At 41.1% G+C, this 17,148-nt stretch overlaps 1 protein-coding gene across 1 annotated transcript in view; it reads left to right on the plus strand.

Moving 5' to 3' along the window:
- The window catches only part of ADAMTS15 (ADAM metallopeptidase with thrombospondin type 1 motif 15), a 358,149-nt gene that overhangs the window by 313,256 nt on the left and 27,745 nt on the right, over positions 1-17,148 (plus strand). The window contains exons 6-7 of the mRNA XM_086956926.1: positions 1,436-1,611; positions 4,991-5,166. Of these exons, the coding sequence (XP_086813052.1) occupies positions 1,436-1,611; positions 4,991-5,166 (352 nt within the window). The remainder of the gene's footprint in view (positions 1-1,435; positions 1,612-4,990; positions 5,167-17,148) is intronic.

Raw genomic sequence — 17,148 nt, forward strand, 5'->3', positions numbered from 1 at the left:
GGTAAGGGGTATTGATCCACCCATTTATATTCATTGAGGTCACGTAAATCAACACATAGGCATAGAGAACCATTAGCTTTCTAGGCTAGAACTACAGGAGCCACCAAGTCTGATGAATCAAGAAGTTGTACTACATCATTTTCACACAACTTGTCAATCTCTTGTTTTAATTGACCCCGCAAGGCCAAAGGCACTCTATGGACCTTATGCTCCACTGCTTGAGCACTTTTGTTAAATCTTATTCTGCGCTTGAACCCTTTGAAGAAGCCTGGTTCATTCCTGAAATCTTCTGGATATGTCAATTTCCACATTTTCCTGAAGCACTATAACGTGGGTATAATCCTTCTTCAGTATAGCCTGATGAGGAATGTTGTGATCCAGTCTGATACCCAAATTCCCTTGGTTGTACCACCCCAACAGGCACACATCATCTCTTGCCACAAACACAACCCTTCAGGACTTATTATCCCTGAAGCATATGTCTCCATCAAATTCACAAACAATGTCGATGATACTCGCCCACCCTCCTCAGCCTACTGGCCGAAAAGAGGAACACCTTAAGACAATTCCTTGATCCTGGAACAGTTCTTTACATACTTTCTCAATCATCAGGGGCTACTGGGAAACTGAATATGCCAAAAATCTTACATCCACCCCATTAACGTTCACTAAACACAATTGTCTTCCGGATCTCTACGAAGCTACGCCACACACACGAGGGTGACTATCCAATAGATTCAGTGATGGTGAAGACCTGATCTTCCCATTAGATGGCAAATCTCCATCTGTAGATTGTTCCACTTAGTGCACTTTACATCAACACAGTCCATCACAGTCCATCCGACTCTGAATCTGTGCCTGACTGGGAACAGCTTTGTTCTTCAGTCAGCAGGACAAAGAAGACTCCTGGGCTTCACATCAACCCACAAGCCAACTGCTTCCCACTCACCACAAATCCAGAACCCATCTCCTTCTTCATTTCATGCAATCTTCCAGCACGTGCCGCAACAGGGCACTGGAAGAGTTCAAGCCAACACACACCTTGATCAACAGCCGCATGTTGGACAAGCTGTCAGTCTGTGCATTTCAAGGGTGGAGGTAGCTATGATTCTACCGGTAGAACCATTGCGAGTTTCACTCACATTTAAATTAGGGAGGGAAACGAGGTGCTTGGTAGAGAGGGCATCCACATTTTTTGCAGATGCATGCAGCTGCCCAGCTATAAATGACCACTGCGGTCTGCACAGTTAATAATATGCCCACCTCTTTTTTCTTGTCTCTGTTGCTGCCCAGCCAATTGTTTTTATGTATGTATTCCTACAGCTTATGGTAATGTCTCCTCAAGTAAAACTTCAATAAAATAATTTACAACAAAACAATTCAAGAGCAGGTTGCATGGATTAATTGTCATGCCCTGTTTTTGTGTCTCTGCCAGGGAAGAGTTTCCGGGAGGAGCAGTGCGAATCCTATAATGGCCTTAATCGAAGCACTAACCGACTGACCCCCTCTGTTGGCTGGGTGCCAAAGTACTCTGGGGTGTCGCCAAAGGACAAATGCAAACTTATCTGCCGAGCCAATGGTACTGGCTACTTTTATGTACTTGCTCCCAAGGTAGGTCCACATGTTTGTGTGCGATGCCCACGTGTGATTCAAATGTTGGTCTCTGAGGATTAAGTCATGTATTCTCAACAAACTAGATGAGAACATACAGCTTTTTAGTATTAAGGGAACAAACTGGTGGAGCGAGCCACTAACCACTGAGACCCCTAATACTAATATTCCAATCTGCTCCTCGTAAATAACTGGTGGTGGTGATGCATGTCAGATTTTCTGGATAACTTCACACATGGCAATGAGTTCCATTCTGATTCATCTATGTACATCTATCATATGTGGATATCCAGAAAATCGATCTAGGCATCCTGGATATGAACAGTTGACAAACAAAAAAGTACAGTTCATTAATAATACTACATATTATTAAGCAGCAAGAGTCTGTTCAAATCGCAGTGTGCTCGGTTATTGTCAATAAGGGGTTATTATTACAGAAACACATTGCTTCCAGAGATCTAAATTGTTATGGTAACATAAGGGAGGGAGGCGATGGAACATCCTAAATTGTCTCTCCAGTTATAAATGTTTCTAAGAATGAATATCATTGCAGATAGAAAGAATGGAATACGTTTTCCAAATTGTGGTTGTTTTTCCTATGCTTAAGATAATCATTTAATTGGAGCAGTGCTATTATAATGTTTCCCCAAACATGCTGATAATTCAAAGTTACCAAGTAAGACGGTAAGGTGCTCCTTGAAGAAAAACTTAATTTACTTACATAATATGTAACAAATACAATCTTAATTTGTCATACATTCCCTTAAATTGTTTTTCATTGTTTTTGTCTTGAGAAATGTATATATTTTTTTTGTAGGCCCAAATTGAGGTAGAATGTATTGTTATCTGAAAATCAGCAACTATCCAGTGTATAACAATCAATGTACAGCTATAAATATGTTAAATTGGTAGTTTTCCCCGCCTTCAGTTATAGTTGAGAGCAGATTCACATTTGGAGGTGCAGATTTTATTTTGCCTTTTTACTGTTGGCAATAAATACCTCATTTAAAGAAACCATATGCCCACCTCCAGACAAAAATGATTTTGTCCTGGAGCGTCGATTGACTTGAGGAACAAGCCTTGCCCTGTCTTCAAGGTAACGAATCACTATGTCATTAATTTCCAGTTATTACCAATACATGTATTTGGTATGCAATATCCTAAAAGTCTGGCAGAGCTATGACTGTAAATTTATGTTGGAGGCTTGTTTTCCGAAGCATTTCAATGGAAAGCATATGCAGGCCAAACATGTCCATGTGCAAAACTCTCATCACATGCTATTACTCATCCATCATTACCTTGGCCGTGTGTAGTTAATGTTAAAAAAAAAAACCTCAACCTTCTCAGCTCATTTTGGCCTCTGCTTCAACATCAGGACCCATCTATATCCATAACCAGTGACAAATATTTGATTATGTTAGCACAAATTAAACTAAATTAAAAAATATATAACACTTACCCTGACCTCAATATTAATCTTAGTCAATGATAATAACAATAACTATATTGTTTATATTAAACTACAATACATCGTAAAGCCTAACCCTAATTAATATTTAATACTGTATTCATAGTAATTCGATGACATGTAATTATATGAACCCTTAGATAAGGAATGGTGCCTCGGATAATGGCAAATAAGATAATGGTATAGATTTTGAATATATAACGAGGGAAAGATCAGACAAGACACAGTAATGTATGCTCCGGTAAGTGGCTTGCTGTGTCCGTACCTTTTTCCTAGAACTAGGCATTAGAAAAAAAGAAATGAACCCTGTAAGCCTGAGTGTAACACATTTGCATGCATGTATTTCAAATTACACAACAGGAAATGTACATGCTACGATTACTTTTTTATTCAACTGTCAATAGGCAGGGCACATGGTTGTGCATTGCTTCTCCTTCTACGTGAAGTGTGGAGCTCCCTTACCAAACATGTAATTTGCGAATCCCAGATTCACTGGAGGAGCTCACTTCAATATCCTGCATATTGTGCACACATGTGTGATGCAATGGCTATAGGCACAAACAATTTTAAGGAATGTTGCAATACGTAGAGTCAAAACAAGAGACAGTATAATAAATTCTCCGAGCTAAATAAATGGCGGATGAACCCTAAAAGAAATTAGTATAATATTTATAGAACTATAATACATGGGGTCCTCCAATCCCTATATTAAACCATGTCTTTACCTTCGTTATAACAGGAAACTTGTGACACACCCAGTGCCTATTATAAATAAATTACGTCAGAACTCAACTGTTATAAGTTATAACTGTTGAGTTTTGACCTCACAATGCCTGCTGCCAGCAACTGAGGGGAAAGGCTGATCATATGGATCATGTCACAGAGCATAATTAAAGCAGCTGTTTAAAGAAAAATAAAACCTTGCTTTTTTTCTGCTCTGTTTTTCTAGCCTTTAGTGACAACCAGAAAAGAGATATTTATGGCATCATATTTTTTTTTACACTTTTCAGGTAATTATAGAAAAGTTGAACTCTGTCTGCTTGTTTCTACACATTCTAAGCTAGTGCTTTTTTTATAAATGAATAAAAACCTAACCTTTATTAAACTGATTCTCATATTTTTTCCAACAAATATCTAAAAGTTTTTTTATGTGTTTAATTTTGCATTATAGAGTCTATTTTCACTCTTCATTTTTGCAAAGATGCTCTATATTTCATAGGAAAGATCTACACACCATGGAGTTAAGGGTTTTTTGGGAAAGGTGATGGTGTGACCATGTATTATATGGGATAAAGTAGCCCTGCCATACATGATAAAAATATTGTATGTCACCTCTTAGTTCCACAACCTTATAAAGGAACTCAACCTTTGGCTTCATTCCTCTATATGATCATGGATCTCCTCGCTGTCTTGTAATATCCTTATAATGTATGGTAGGCATATTTTATCCCATATATTATGGAGATAACAGATATTAGATCAGAATGTTTGCATTTTAAGACTAACACATAGCAAATACTGTAGGCAAAACCATTACTCTGAAAGACATGCATCCCAATTACTTCAAGGAATAAAAGGTGTTACTTAAACATATTCTGAGATTTTCACCCTGCCATGGCCAGATATTCTGCCAGACATTGGTATGTAAATATGCTTTAGTGACACAAAAGAGCAAAACCTACTTATCTGGTAAGTTATGCTGTTTTAAGAGTGGATAATTAGGAAATAAAGGGATAGCAACAGCAAGTTCTAACTAAAATGTTTTTAATTAAAAAAAACACGAAAATATTCAGAACTGCTCAACAAAGAGTTTAGCATTTAAGGGTGATGGTGCCACATATTTGTGGATCAAGTGATACTTTCCCAGATGGCCAGGTGGTGATCTGACCGTCTTCTTTCTGGGGTTTTTAGGTGGTGGATGGGACCCGCTGTACTCCAGACTCCACATCACTCTGTGTGCAAGGGAAGTGCATCAAGGCTGGCTGTGATGGGCAGCTGAACTCTAAGAAGAAATTTGACAAGTGTGGAGTGTGTGGAGGAGACAATAAGAACTGCAAGAAGGTGTCCGGCCTTTTCACCAAACCGATGTGAGTTCAGAACAATGGCTCTATAACCCTACTTTTTAGCAATGGAAGGAATCTGGTTATTAGCCTGGTTCATCTTCGGTGTTCCATCAGCTCCTCCTGTGAGGGACAGTATTACCACTACTATGCAACACAAAGTAGAATGTTCTTCGTCTAATGTTCTTCTAAACCCATTCTTCTAATGTTGACGCAACATGGTAGTAGCGGTAGAAGCATACATAGTGCTGTCACTGCTGTGTAGTATAAAGTGAAATGCCATTGTGAACGGTGTGAGCTTTGTGCTGCTGCAGTGCTGATAGTACAGTGGGAAGAGTCATTCTTCTAATGCAGCCACTGCATGGCAGTAGAGTGAAAGCATAGTATATGGAGACGTTTTCAGGAACCTCAGGGCAGAAAGTGGCTACTGAGTTCAGATTGTGACAAACAGAGCCGTTTACTACTCATGCCCTGGGCTCTGAGCACCATGTGTACCCATATAGTACCTGACCTTCAGGGCAGTGATTTCCATCTGCCCACAATTTACTCAGGATAGTGGCAGCTGCTGCCGGTGGTGGAAGTACCTGCCGGGCGGTGATGTGGGGAGGTGGAGGGGCAGGGTGGGGGGTAGTAATGCATGGATTATGGAGTTTAACAGGTAAGTAAACATATAAATAAATATAACGAATTTCGTTACGTGCACTGCATCACCAAATACGATCCACAGCATGTAACGAAATTCGTTTTATTTATTTATATGTTTACTTACCAGTTAAACTCCACAATCCATATATTACTACCCCCACCCTGCCCCTCCCCCTCCCCACGTCACCGCCCGGCAGGTATTCCCACCACCGGCCGCGGCTGGATAGTGGTGTGGGGTTGATTCACAATACAATGCAACATCGAGTAGCTATCTATAAGTTAATGGCTTGTCACTGTACTTACTCAAAAAAAGAACTCTACTTCAATCACAAAACACAATATTTAAGGTATAATTTTAAGGATCAAGAAAACGGAGGTACACAGTTATCAACTCAACAGTCATGGTATAGGGGAACTATACGATTACAAGCAATTGCTATTCCCAGTGCTAAGGTAATAATACAATGTTTTAATGCAAGATCGGCCTTATGATGAACTTCTGGTCCCTTTATCGTCTACTCCTCCCACATGATGATATGGTATGTATCAGTCTCACTAAAACGAGCATTAGAAAAGTCAGTAGGGATTGCTTGTGAAAACTATGAGAAATGATGTCCAGCCATTCTATACAGTGGTGTGGCTGTTGTGCAGCATGGCTAAAACTAATTCTGTAAAAGTGCTATGACAGGGCCAGCACCTATGTGTGTTTTTTTAAGTTCTTTAGCACTAGCAGCATTATAGAACATTTATATTATTATCTAGAGCTGTGTATACTCAAGGCAACACAGTGGGGGTGAGTTGAGAAATGGAGGAAGGGACAGAGGAGAATGGTGGGATGGACCGAAGAAAGGAGGTAGGGTAGGTGGGAGGGAAGGACATGGATGGGGGAGGGGGCAGGTGAGATGGAATGGGGTGCACAGGGACAAAGGACAGTGAGTGGCAGAGCCTGGGGCAATCAGAAGGACAACAGAGGGTGGGTGTTGCTGGGTCAAGCAGATGGACAATGGAGGGTGAGCAGGAGGGGTTGAGGACAGGGAACAGAGGGTGGGTGTTGCTGGGGCAAGCAGATGGACAATGGAGAGTGAGCAAGAGGGGCTGAGGACAGGCAACAGAGGGTGGTCTGAAGGTGCTGTGGTGAAGCACTCAGGGGAGGGGCTGGAGGCAAGCACATGGACGGTGGAGAGTGGGCAGGAGGGGCAGAAGCAAGCACAGGGACAACAGAGAGTAAGAGGGAGGGACAAACAAATGGACAACAAAGGGTGTGTAGAAGGGGCTAGAGGCAAGCAGACAAACAATGGAGTCCTGGCAAGGGGGGCTGGGGCAAGTACACAGACAATTGAGGCAAGAGTTGCTGGGAAAAGCACATGGAAATGGGGGAATGGGCAGCAAGCTGTGGCAAGCACATGGATTACAGTCGGAGGGTGGGTAGCATGGGCTGTGGGTGTAATGCACAGGGGAGAAGTACATAAGGGATGCTGTTAAACAGCGCACATCACCGCCGTGAGAGGAACGGCCACCAGCTGCACCACTTTCCTGCCGTGAAGGGAACGCCACTGGGGAGACTACATCTCCCAGCAGTCCTGCATTGGTACCTGTCATGATCCTGCCTCCTGCGCCGAGGCACGATAAGAGCCCTGCCAGCCTACTGCAGTGCAGGACAACAAGGGCATGCCCGGGCTGTGCCTGGGCCAATGTCGGGCCCATCTGCGCCTGTCAGAGGCCGGGCTGGGCCCATTCTCTTGGCTGTATCACCCTGCGTTTCCCTGTCTGAGCCAATGCAAATATGATGGGTAAAAGAAAAACAACAGCTAGCCATTCATCGAAATCGACAAGTAAGCCTAAAGCCATGAATAGGACTTTGCTTAACAATTTTACAGGGGCCGTAGGCACTATTGAAAGACAAATCACCTCAGTAGAGGAAACATTAAATATGGACCGCACAACAAAGGACAAACCAATTGTACTTGTGGGCAGAGGGGATGTTGATAATTGCAGTTTGGGTCATACAAATGTGGGGCAACCAAAAAATGGGTGTATCCAGACCATTGGTGTTGATATATCCACCAGTGATGTGGAAAGTGATACTTTACATTCCGCTAAAAAACCCTTTAACTTATCAAGCTCAGAATCCCTGAATACTCAGTGAAATGGTGTATACACGACCCCTCACAAAGCTAGGTTGCCTAGGACTAACATGAAAAAAACAGCAGGGCCAAAAAAGTAAAAATCCGAGCAAGCCAGCCACTGCTAATGCATCCTGCTTAAAAAACAAACGCAAGGTACCCTCTACCGAGATCGGGACTTTGTCTAGCCTTATTTACGAATTAACTGATTCGGTCAAACACTCTATCAGTGATCTGACAGGCTGCACAAAATCGAAGAAGGTTTAGAGAAAGTTTTTAGAAAAGCAGAACCTGGCTATTCCAAATGGGAGCATGAATAATGTTATATCATCTAGCACACACTTACAGTCTGAGAGTGTAACGCGGAAAGAGCCCTTCTTAGAACTAAAAAGGCAGACAAGAGAAAGAGCAAACGGTGAGGGAAATGGGAAATGGGACACACTCTAACTCATAAGGAAACACTTATAACACCTCACCAACTAGCAGAGATATGTATAGGCTAACTAGGATACGAAGACCGGGACACTATCTAGGTAGGAGCCGGGAGGGTGAGGCAAAATCAGGTATACACCTGACTCATTGTCGTACTTTGGAGATTGAAAGGAGACCACAGACTCTCAATTTACCACCGGCAGCCACTGCTTTTTCTGTAATCTTAGCCAATGTTCCAGCTTTACCCCCAGAGGAAAAAGAAACTTTGATGACACTGAGGAATAAAACTATATATCATCTGGGGAGTAGAAATGGGCTGACTAGGGATATGTTTAGAGAGTTTAAAATGGTGAAGAGAATAGGTTGTGTCGGAGATAGTAGAAAACTTTTTCAAGATGATTGCGTCGTCCTCTCATTAGGATCACAATCGCTGGTAAAATAAATCTTGCTAAGAACTCAAGACACAAGCATTACCCACACGAGTATCAATGTCCTTCCTTTAGGATTTTTTTTATCAACCCAAACAGTTAATCTGGCAAAATAGAAACCATCTATTCAGACAGTTCACTGACTACCCACTTTACAACTTAGAGGTGTCTAACAGATTTGGGCCTCTTCAATCTCTGAGTGATATTGAATGACTATCTATCAGCCCAGATCAGAAGGTACCTGATAGAGGCACTGAAATTGAAAAACCTAGTGAAGTTGACCTAAACAACAAGTACAGTCCCCACAAAAGTGACCAGAGGGTTAACAATGTATACAGCAAAGAAATGTTTTACCTGGCTCAATTTATTATGGTTGAAAATGCATTGGGCTTTACTAGAATCGTGCCAATTTTCAAAAAAGGGGAGAGGGAAAACCCTGCATGTTACCGCCCGATTTCTTTATTAGACTCTCTGAAGAAGGTAGTAGGTAGAATAGTTGAAGAAAATAGTATTTTAAGGAATGTGCAGTATGGTTTTAGATCAGGTTTAGGTACAAATGAGCAGGTCCTCAACCTTAGCATACTAATTGGAAAATGTACTCAGGCCAAACCTGGGAGATTTTACTAGTCTTTTGTTGACCGCACAACCGCATTTGACTTTTTTCCACAATAAGCTGTGGACAATTCTGACTGATTTAAAGGTAGAACCGGCCCTGGTACAGTACTTAAGACAACTGTATTCAGGGGCAAGTGACAAGGTGCAGTACGGAACTAACAGGGAATGTACTGCGTTGTTTAAAGTGGAGAGGGGAGTAAGGCACGTTTGCGTTTTGGCTCCATTCCTGTTCGCTTTTTATATGAGCGCCTTGGAACAGGAATTGGTGTCAAATGCTAGGGATCCACCTTATGTCAACAAACGTCCAATAGTCTCCCTTCTCTACGCAGACGATGCAGTGCTCATGGCACGCACAAAGATAGATTTACAAATGGCACTCACAACCTATATCAGTTTTACGAATGAACTAGGGCTAAAACTGAATCCGAAGAAAACATTAATCATGTATTGCAGGCGGGGAAAACAAAAAAGTAGTAGTATCTGAGTGGGTGGAAACAGAACAGAATCCGCTAACACATTTACATATCTGGATGTTCTTTTTAACCGCTCTTGTTCCTGGACGCAGGCGATAAGGAGCAGGAGCCTTCTTTTTGTGAAATCGACAGTGGGTGTAGTGAACTTTTCTAAAAAACTTGGTAAAAGGCCCCCTAAAAATGTACAAGGCCAAATGCGTAAGTATAGCCACATTTGGGGCAGGGGTTTGGGGCTTTCAGGACTGTTCACCCCTTCAATATATTGAAAATGTGTTTTTTAAGATTTATTTTAGCGGTTCCTGCTAGCTCTCCAATTTTTAACTGTCATATGGAGTTGGGGGGTGCATTCATCTCTGATGTTATTAAGATACAACCAGTGTTATTCTGGCACCGAATCCGGACCACCTACAGTACAGGCTTAAATAAAGAAATATTAAAGGATTCAATAAATTTGGATCATGCAAATAAAATTACCTGGTTAAAATATGTAAACAACGTTTTATGTGACCTTGGGTGAGCAGATTACCACACATCTGTCAGAAGGATTTTAAATTAATTTGCATGACCCACCTTGAGAAAAACAGGATAGCACAGGAAATGAGCAAACCCGCGGTTGTTCAACATCAACTGTCTGTAATACCATTTGACATTCAACCATATCTTTTACATTGTACAGGGGGATATGACAGATATGTTTTAACACGTTTTAGGTTTGGAACATTTCATCGATTGATTAGCTATTCGGAGATGAACAAAAGGTCTAGAGATCTATGTTTATGCATCTGTGATGATGGCCCTCGTTTCCGACAAGGAGGACTGGGTTACTGAACAGGGACGCTACGGTGGAGCTCCACGCCTCCACGTAGCCTGAGCTCCTGTTCCTGACTCCTCCCCCGCCTCGAGGTCAATGGCGTCTGCTGCTGCTGCTTCGGCGTGCCGTGCTGAGTGCCTCCGTGGTTTCTGAGGAATACCTGAAATTGCTGAGGGTGATTAAGCCTCTACGGCGGACAGAAGCCTTCCGCAATTGAAAATCGGCTTTATAAAGAAATGCGAATGGAGCGAGGTGAGCGGCGCTTTAATTCCAATGGACACTGTTTTTGATGAGAGATACAATGTGTCCGGATAGAACAACCTCGGCTGCGCAATAACGCTATGCTCGCTTCAAGTATCTCTTCGTTTGCTGCCTGCCTGTTGCTTTGATTTACTACTGCTACAGGCATTGACACTGAAATTGCATTCAATTTGGAAACGGCCGTAGTGTGGTTGTACACATCTCTGTTTCCACTTTTCTTGTATATATCAACTTTTGAGCAAGCACCTTGAGGAAATTTGGTCAGTGCGCTATAATACGTTTAAAAAACAACAAAAAAATGTGATATCTGCCTGAACTCTGCCTGATCTGTGTGCAAGCTGCGCGCTGGGATTTCTGACATGAGTCCACTGTCATCACACGGTTAATCGAGCAAACAGACGCTTCTGCCGGAGAAGTCAGGGACGTGGATCGCTAATCGCCTTGGAAAGGTACACGCACGCTTGCTGCGGAGCCACCTGAGAGGCGTGTGCTGTTTATTTCACTGAGGACACATGCTGTTGTTTCGCTGAGGATACATTCCCCTTAACTACCGGAGGCTGCAGAAGTGCTTGTAGTGCATCATAGCATATCATCTAAAGGGGTGAAATAAACGGCGACTTTGCTAGGAAGAAGCGTGGAGCCTGGTTTAGAACATGCAGTGCTTGGCTTTTTTCTTTGGCAGGGCCCTGGAAGAATGCTTTCCAATTAAAGACTCAAATACTATTCAGAGCCTTTTTTTTTTTGCGACCCCAATCCAGCCTAGTGTGAGCACAATGGGGAAACTGCTTAACGCTCGTCTCAAAGCCAAACAACGGCGACAGCAGACAAAGGAGGCAGCTGCTAAATTAACAGAAGGAAACTCTCTGAAGGATGATCACTCAGTACATTCATCTGATAACTCTGAGGTCGAGGATTTGTTAACAGACAGTCAGTCGCAAATGGGAGATAATTTGACTGAAGCTCCCCTTGATGATGTATCTCATACCCATGACTCATCTCATCCACCGCCACCTCTGCCGCCTCCGCCTATTCCTTCGGCGGCTAAGCAGTTCCCCCTTTTCACAAAAAAAATTTCGACTCTTTCACCTAATTTGATCCCCCCAAAGAATTTAACAAACATAGATGCTATACAAAATCATTCAATTGGCATAATCTCTGCAAAGGATCCGTGTATAGCAGCGACCCCTTCAAACTTGGTATCTCTCACTAATTCTGCTCATGACTCAAAGTAAGCATTCGATACCTCTACCTCTAAAGACAAAACGATAGATACATTAAGTGCAGCAACGGTGCCACTTCAAGATTTCGATATGGAAGCAGGAGGGGGGACAAAAGGGGGAGCGGCGGACCACCTTGGGCCCTTGCTTGAGATGAATACGGAAACAGAGGGAGAGATGCGAATGTCTGTGAAGGATATGCTCAACCTGATTCTCGATGAAGTTAGATGCATAAAAAGGTCGCAAAATGCAGAACTTTCGGCAATCCACCAGAGACTGGATAAAATGGACAAAATCGAGGAGTTAGTATCTACTTTCCCAGCCCGCTTAGTGGAAGTAGAAGAACGGATTTCAACACTGGAGGATCAAATGGTCGAAGTTAAAAAAGACACTAAAGGGACTATAAAAACCACAAGGGCTCTTGAACTAAAACTTGATGAGTTGGAAAACTATAATAGGAGGTCCAACCTACGTATCGTAGGAGTTCCGGAAGGAATTGAGGGGTCAGATACATTGGCATGGGTAACCTCTTTTCTTCAACAAGGGGTGATACCGGAATATAAAGGAGACCTCACTATAACAAGAGCCCACAGAGTTCCTGCTCGACCATTTCCGAACTCTACCCTTCCGCGTACTATTGTACTAAATTTTGCAGACGTTAGGGTAAAGGAACAAATATTGTCTAGGGCTATCAAACAAAGACAATTTCCTGTGAATGCTACGGTGAAATGCCGAATATTCTCAGATATGTCAGCTATTGCGGCCAGACGCAGGAAAGAATTTGGAAAGATGCTCCAACTGTTTAAGGCTCAAGGGGCTCAGGCGATGATAGCACAGCAATCTAAACTTAGAGTTCTGATTAAGGGTAAATTCTATCTACTATCCGATATTGAGGAAGCACAGGATTTGCTGCACGAAATACAAAGTGTATAATAGTGATAGAACAGTTTAATTTTTTACTTCTCTTTTGTTACTCTTAAACGCCATTATGGCTATACTCTTTGATTTTGGGAGGGGAGGGAGGAGCACGGGTCCAGGGGTTAGGGGGTGTTCTATCACTACACCCCAGGGTTAAAAGAAAGGGTGCTGTGGCAAGCGTGGGGGGAATGGACAGTGAGTTAGGAGGGGGCCACAGGCAAGGGGGGGGGGTAGGGGGGAAAAAACGTTAAAAAAAGTGTTCTTGGTGGAGAGACGTTGCATTGTGCTATTTTTGTTTGATGATTAATATATTTTGTAAGTACAGTGTGGATGGTTCTAAGAAGTTTGGGGAAATAAGGGCTGAAATGCACGCTATGCACTTTATTATATGTTTGAACTATGTCTAAGCTGGGTCTGAAAATTATTTCTTTTAATGTTAACGGTCTCAATAATAAGAAGAAAATGAGGGCAATAGAGGCATGGATTCTAACAGAAAACCCTGCAGTCATTATGATACAAGAGACTCATATTGCAATTTCTAAGGCAGATACATTTTCCATGTTTAAAGGATGGGCCGACTATCGAGGTTTCTCTTTCTTTTCAGAGTCCCAGCGGGGGGTTGCACTATTCTTTAGTAAGAAATTAGAGGCAGAAATAATTCTTACCGAAGCAGACACACAGGGCCGTTGGTGCTGGGCTAACTGTAAACTTAAGAATAGACCATCTCCCATTACTTTTGTGAACTTCTATGCTCCCATTAACGATTGCCCTTTAATATATGAAGAAATGTTTCAATCTCTCCTTATGGTCAACGGAGATATAGTTATTGGAGGGGACTTTAATATATTGATGAACCCACAATTTGATTCAACTTTGGGCGGAAAAAAGCAGTCTAAACCTAAATCTTATCAGATTATTCTTAACAATATTAGGACTTTAGATCTAGCTGAGTGTTGGCGGTTAGCAAACCCTCATAAAAGAGAATATACATGCTGGTCGGGGAGGCACAAGTCATTTTCTCGTATAGATTCTTTTCTAATTTCCTCAATACTTACTAGTCGAAATCATAAGTTTTTACATAATGGCTTCTCCGATCACGCAATGCTTGCCCTTGAAATTGAGCTAGATGCAAGGACTAATGTGGTGAAACGCTGGGTCTTTAATAAATCCTATTTGAATGATGGACCTTGGGTTATGTCTGTCCAGGCAGAGATTAAGGATTTTGTAGAACGAAATATGGGGACAGCACCAATTCATATTATATGGGACACCTTGAAGGCGTATATCCGGGGCATTATTATTAGTAGGGACGCAAGGGAGGCAGCTATATTTCGTGATACAAAAAAACCAGCTACAGCAAAAAATACAAGCCTTAATACATCAAAAATATTATAATCCCTCAGTAGAGTTAAAAAACCTATTAAATGCAGCAAAACGTGAACTGAGTGCTCACTATTTCTTAAAAAGTGAGGAAATCTTTTATAGGCAAGCGCAGAAATCCTATGAGAATAGCAACTTTACTGGAAAATTTTTGGCATGGCAAGTAAAAGAACAAGCCGCAGCCAATCTGATTCGTTCTCTAAAATCGCCTACCACTGGAGAAGATACCTCAGATCAGGCGGAAATAGGAGCAATTATGTTAACTCATTACGAAAATATCTACTCTTCTTCCCATATTTTGGATCAAATTAGTTTAAATGTATTTCTAGATAAATACTCTCTTCCATCACTTTCCAATATGGATCAAGAAGTAATGGCTTCTCTTTTCTCTATTAGAGAATTGGAGCAGGTAGTTAAAAACTTGCCACATGGTAAGGCTTGCGGCCCAGATGGTTTTCCAGCCGAATTTTTTGTCACCTTTTTTGGCTCTCTTTCAGAAATACTTCTTTTATTAGTAAATTCAATGCTTTAGGGGGGACCAATCCCGACATCTTTCTATGATGGTACAGTGGTTAGCTTTGTGAAAAAAGGAAAAGATGCAAAAGACCCAAATTCCTATAGACCTATAACTTTATTAAACTCGGATTACAAAATAATTACAAAATTGCTTTCTATTCGTTTCAATAAGGTTGCGTCACAGTTAATTCATACAGATCAGAATGGATTTATAACTGGCCGCCAACTGCTCACTAACACACATTATTTAGCAGAAGCACTAGATTTTTTTGAAACTCGTAAGGTATCAGCTTTAATTCTTCTTTTAGACGCAGAAAAAGCTTTTGATTTAGTAGTTTGGGACACTCTTTTTTTTATTTTATATCGATTTGGTATACCTTCTCAAGTCATCACTTTGATTAGAAATTTGTACCAGGGAGCAAAAGCCCATATTCTAATCAATAAATTGATGGTTGGGTCTATTCCTGTTCAAAGAGGAACGAGACAAGGTTGCCCTCTCTCCCCCACTCTTTTTGCTTTTTTTATCGAGCCTCTAGCATCTGCAATAAGAAAAAATAAAAATATTTCTCCACCGATAGATGGTATGGATAAGATCAAACTGTACGCAGATGATATTATGCTTCTGTTGAAATCCGATATGCAGTCACAAGAACAAGCCTTTCTCATTTTTTCACAATTTGAAGCATTGGGGGGGTATCGCATTAATAAGCGGAAAACTGAGATTATTATCAGTGGGAATAACAATCCGGACCTGCATCCAGATATTCGGAGATGTATAACTAATAAACCCAAAAGATACCTAGGGGTTTATTTTTCATCTACAGTACGTGATCTATACACGCTTAATTTTGAACCCTTGATTAGGAAAGTCCGTGCTATGTTCCTAAGATGGGATACACTTCCTTTATCTATCTTGGGCCGAGTAGCATTAATTAAGATGTCAATACTCCCACTTTTTAACTTTTTGTTTTCAACCATTTCTTGTTCCCTTCCTGGCCTTTTTTTTTCCAAGATTGAATCTCTTTTTTCAGCCTTCATTTGGGCAAAAAAGACTCCAAGATTAGCTATAGAAACCTTATGTGTAGATAAGGATCACGGTGGATTGGGCCTACCAAATTTAAAAGACTATTACTATGCATATTTTGTGCAGTATCTTTCGATATTTAAATATCCAGCACTTGGAGATGTATTGTTTATTAATTTCTTTTTTGACTTAATCTGCAAAGAATCCAAAATACCTTCTCCTCTCGCGATTTTTAAATCCCCCAAATTAGTCAGATACAAGACTTTGCGTTGGTTTCTTAAAAAGCGAGATGTTATGCTGAAAAGGTACTCACTCTCTCTCCTGTCCCTAGTAACTCCATTAAGAGAGGCTGTTTTTGGATTAGGGACCAGATTAGAATTAGACATTACACTTACCTGGGCAAGATATGGGTTCATTAACTTATCAAATTTTATTAAATTTGGAGTCTGGTTGACTCCCGATGAGATGGCAGTGTTAATAAGCGGTAATTTTCTTCTTATGGGCTCATATGTAGCGCTGTATAGGTTACTGAGTATTATTGATATAACACAATTAAGCCAGATTTCTAATTTAACAAACGATATCTTTTGGTCCCCAGTATTCAAGAGGGCGGGAACATGGAGGAAAAGTTTGGCAGAAAATAGGGAGGAGGATCTGAGTGCCAAAGCGATAAATAAATGGCAGAAACATGAAAACTTCAATTTAAAGGAAATAAACTGGACAACACTAAATAAATTAAACTTCACGGTCCTTAGAGGGGCAAACTGGAGACGTATGCTTTTCTTTAGCAAATGGCTATTGTATTATACACCGGCAACGATGTCCAAAATGTATAGTAATGCAACGTCTAATTGTTTTAGATGCACTCAACCTGATTTGGCTAATTGGTCCCATATTATTGCCTTTTGTCCCAAAATCAAGGTTTTCTGGGAAAATATGTTTTTTATATTGTCTCAATATTTACATTTTAAGATCGATAACTATAATAATTTGATTATACTTGGGGTTGATCCAGAGCTTAATTTGGAAGATTCCTTGGTGAAGCTTTTGTACATCATTGTTGCAATTGCCAGATCTCTTATTCTTAAATATTGGAAATCAGAAATAATTCCAACTGCAGATGAATGTTTTCAAAAAATCAAGAGAGTTAGAAATAGTGAATTGAG

This window comes from Lissotriton vulgaris, chromosome 2_1, assembly GCF_964263255.1.
Source record: "Lissotriton vulgaris chromosome 2_1, aLisVul1.2, whole genome shotgun sequence".
NCBI lineage: Eukaryota > Metazoa > Chordata > Amphibia > Caudata > Salamandridae > Lissotriton > Lissotriton vulgaris.